The sequence below is a fragment of the Anneissia japonica genome, unplaced genomic scaffold, assembly GCF_011630105.1.
Source record: "Anneissia japonica isolate Jap-2015-1 unplaced genomic scaffold, ASM1163010v1 scaffold288267_len60626_cov154, whole genome shotgun sequence".
Lineage (NCBI taxonomy): Eukaryota > Metazoa > Echinodermata > Crinoidea > Comatulida > Comatulidae > Anneissia > Anneissia japonica.
In genome coordinates this window covers 22,088-24,245 of record NW_022743127.1, presented here as the reverse complement: position 1 = coordinate 24,245, position 2,158 = coordinate 22,088, and the positions used below count along the sequence as shown (strand labels likewise).

The 2,158-nt window shown below is 33.9% G+C and overlaps 1 protein-coding gene across 1 annotated transcript in view; it reads left to right on the top strand.

Annotated features, from left to right (window-relative positions):
• LOC117119389 overlaps positions 1-2,158 on the top strand; it is a gene marked incomplete at its 3' end in the record, with an annotated part of 24,919 nt that overhangs the window by 677 nt on the left and 22,084 nt on the right. The window contains exons 2-4 of the mRNA XM_033264190.1: positions 203-319; positions 694-1,059; positions 2,031-2,147. Coding sequence (XP_033120081.1) covers positions 203-319; positions 694-1,059; positions 2,031-2,147 — 600 coding nt within the window. The remainder of the gene's footprint in view (positions 1-202; positions 320-693; positions 1,060-2,030; positions 2,148-2,158) is intronic.

Here is a 2,158-nt window from a genome sequence, read left to right as displayed (position 1 = left end):
ATGTATATATATATATATTTATATATATATATATATATATATACATATATATACATGATTTAATTTGGTTGTGGTAATAACATCTTGTATGCCTTTCGTTATTTCGTTTAATCGTGGCAACTGACAAACTGTTTGCATTCTTTTGATAATTTTGGTTGTGATTTTCACTCTAGGGGTAAGTTACACATTTTATCACTTTCAGCTTGCAATAGTAGTCCCTGTCGCAATGGCGCTACGTGTGTGGAATCTGTTTTAGAGCCTGGTTACGTGTGTCTATGCAACGGTCAATTTAATGGTCAGCAATGTGAACAGTCTGCATGTAAGTTACCGGTACCCCACTATATCATTTATTTCTCATGTATCAATTTATTACTGTTTTTGAAGTACACTGAGACGTGTTAGGCCATGTCTATGAAGCAACCTCCGTAGTATTATTTTCATGAACTGAAAAACCTACCTTTGATCGTATGATTTTACGTGTATTAGTCTATAATTATATGAATATATGTTAATCATATTAATCATTAAGGAAAGGTAGGAGAATAACCCATAACTTGTGCTGAATTGCGTATGGGCGTGATCCGTGACACAAGCGGCTGTAAAGAGGTGCGTATTTAGTAGCTATACTAAAATGAAGTGTATATAAATAAACATATAAGCCTATCAATTTATGTTGTGTATTGTGTTTTGAAGTTTCAACCAGATGTGGATCTGATTCCTATACTCCGTCGGGGACTGTGACGTCACCAAACTATCCGTCTAATTACACACAACGGCTTATTTGTTTTTACAACATTCGCGTTGCAAATGCTTCATTTTTAACATTTACGTTCAGTCATTTGGAAATAGAACGTTATAAAGACTATATAGAGATAGCGCCAGACCCGTTCTTCATTGAGACAAGAGAAACTGATACAAATGTTCCAGTAAACTTAACGTACGACGGGTATTATGTTCCGCCACCCCTACCTTTTACACTGGAAACTAATCAGGTGGTGATTTTGTTTACCTCGGATAAAAATGTAAACCTGAAAGGATGGTCACTCTCATATGAATCAAGTAAGAGAAATATTTGAACACAATTTAATAATCAGGTGATGGTATGGTAATAGTAATATTGATCATTAGGCCTATAGCAAATGGTAATGATAACAATCATTATTATCATCAACATCATCATCATCATCATCATCATCATCATCATAGTAATAATAATGTGACTACTGTATTACTATTAGGCCCATTTTTTGAATTAGAATTAGGCCTAGTTGATTCTAATAATACTTGTAAACAAATGTAAGAAAAGAACAAAATAAAAAAAATAAAAAAAACAAAAACAAACAAACAAACAAACAAAAAACCTATAAGGCTTAATATATAACATACAAATAAAAGATATCGTTAAATCAAAAAGTATAATGGTCTATGCTGAATTAAAAAAAAAAAAAGTATGGATGTCTCCGGGGAACGCCTATCTCGGTAAGACCGGGAGACAACCCCTAATCTTTTGAAACTGATTTTGAAATCTTTTACCAGAGGTCGGTCCACTGATTAGTTTCAAATACGAAAGAACAATACTTATTCCGAGAAATGAAATAGGACATACAAGCCATCGTGATAGGATTGATTCAATAATTCGACTCTCTGGGTCAGAAATCATCCTGACGATGACCCAATAAAGAGTAGAAATATTTAATCCAAGCACAATGCCGTGTATTTCATTTCTTGGAGTAGGTATTATCCCTTTGATACCTATCCTTTACACTGTTAGTATGTGCAAATGATAACAAAGACTTAATGTCTCATCATCCAAAGGACTATTTATACAGGAAAATGTCTTACAGAAATACTGAGAACGTAGGCCTAATTGGTAGGTTTCGAAGTAGGTCCCAATAAAGTCCAAAAAAGAGCAGGTAATAAATTGCGCTACTTTGAGCTATTCGATAAGAGTTACTGTATGACTATTTTGATCATAATTAAAGTAAAGAGAAGTAATTATGTTGTTTTTTTTCCGTTTTTTTTTTTCTCAGCTCTATCTCCTTGTGCCACGAATCCATGTGAAAATGGTGGCTCTTGTCTGCACCTTCCACCAAATGGTTATCAATGTTTCTGTTCGAACGAGTGGCAGGGTGTCAATTGCTCAATAGGTAAGTTTTCT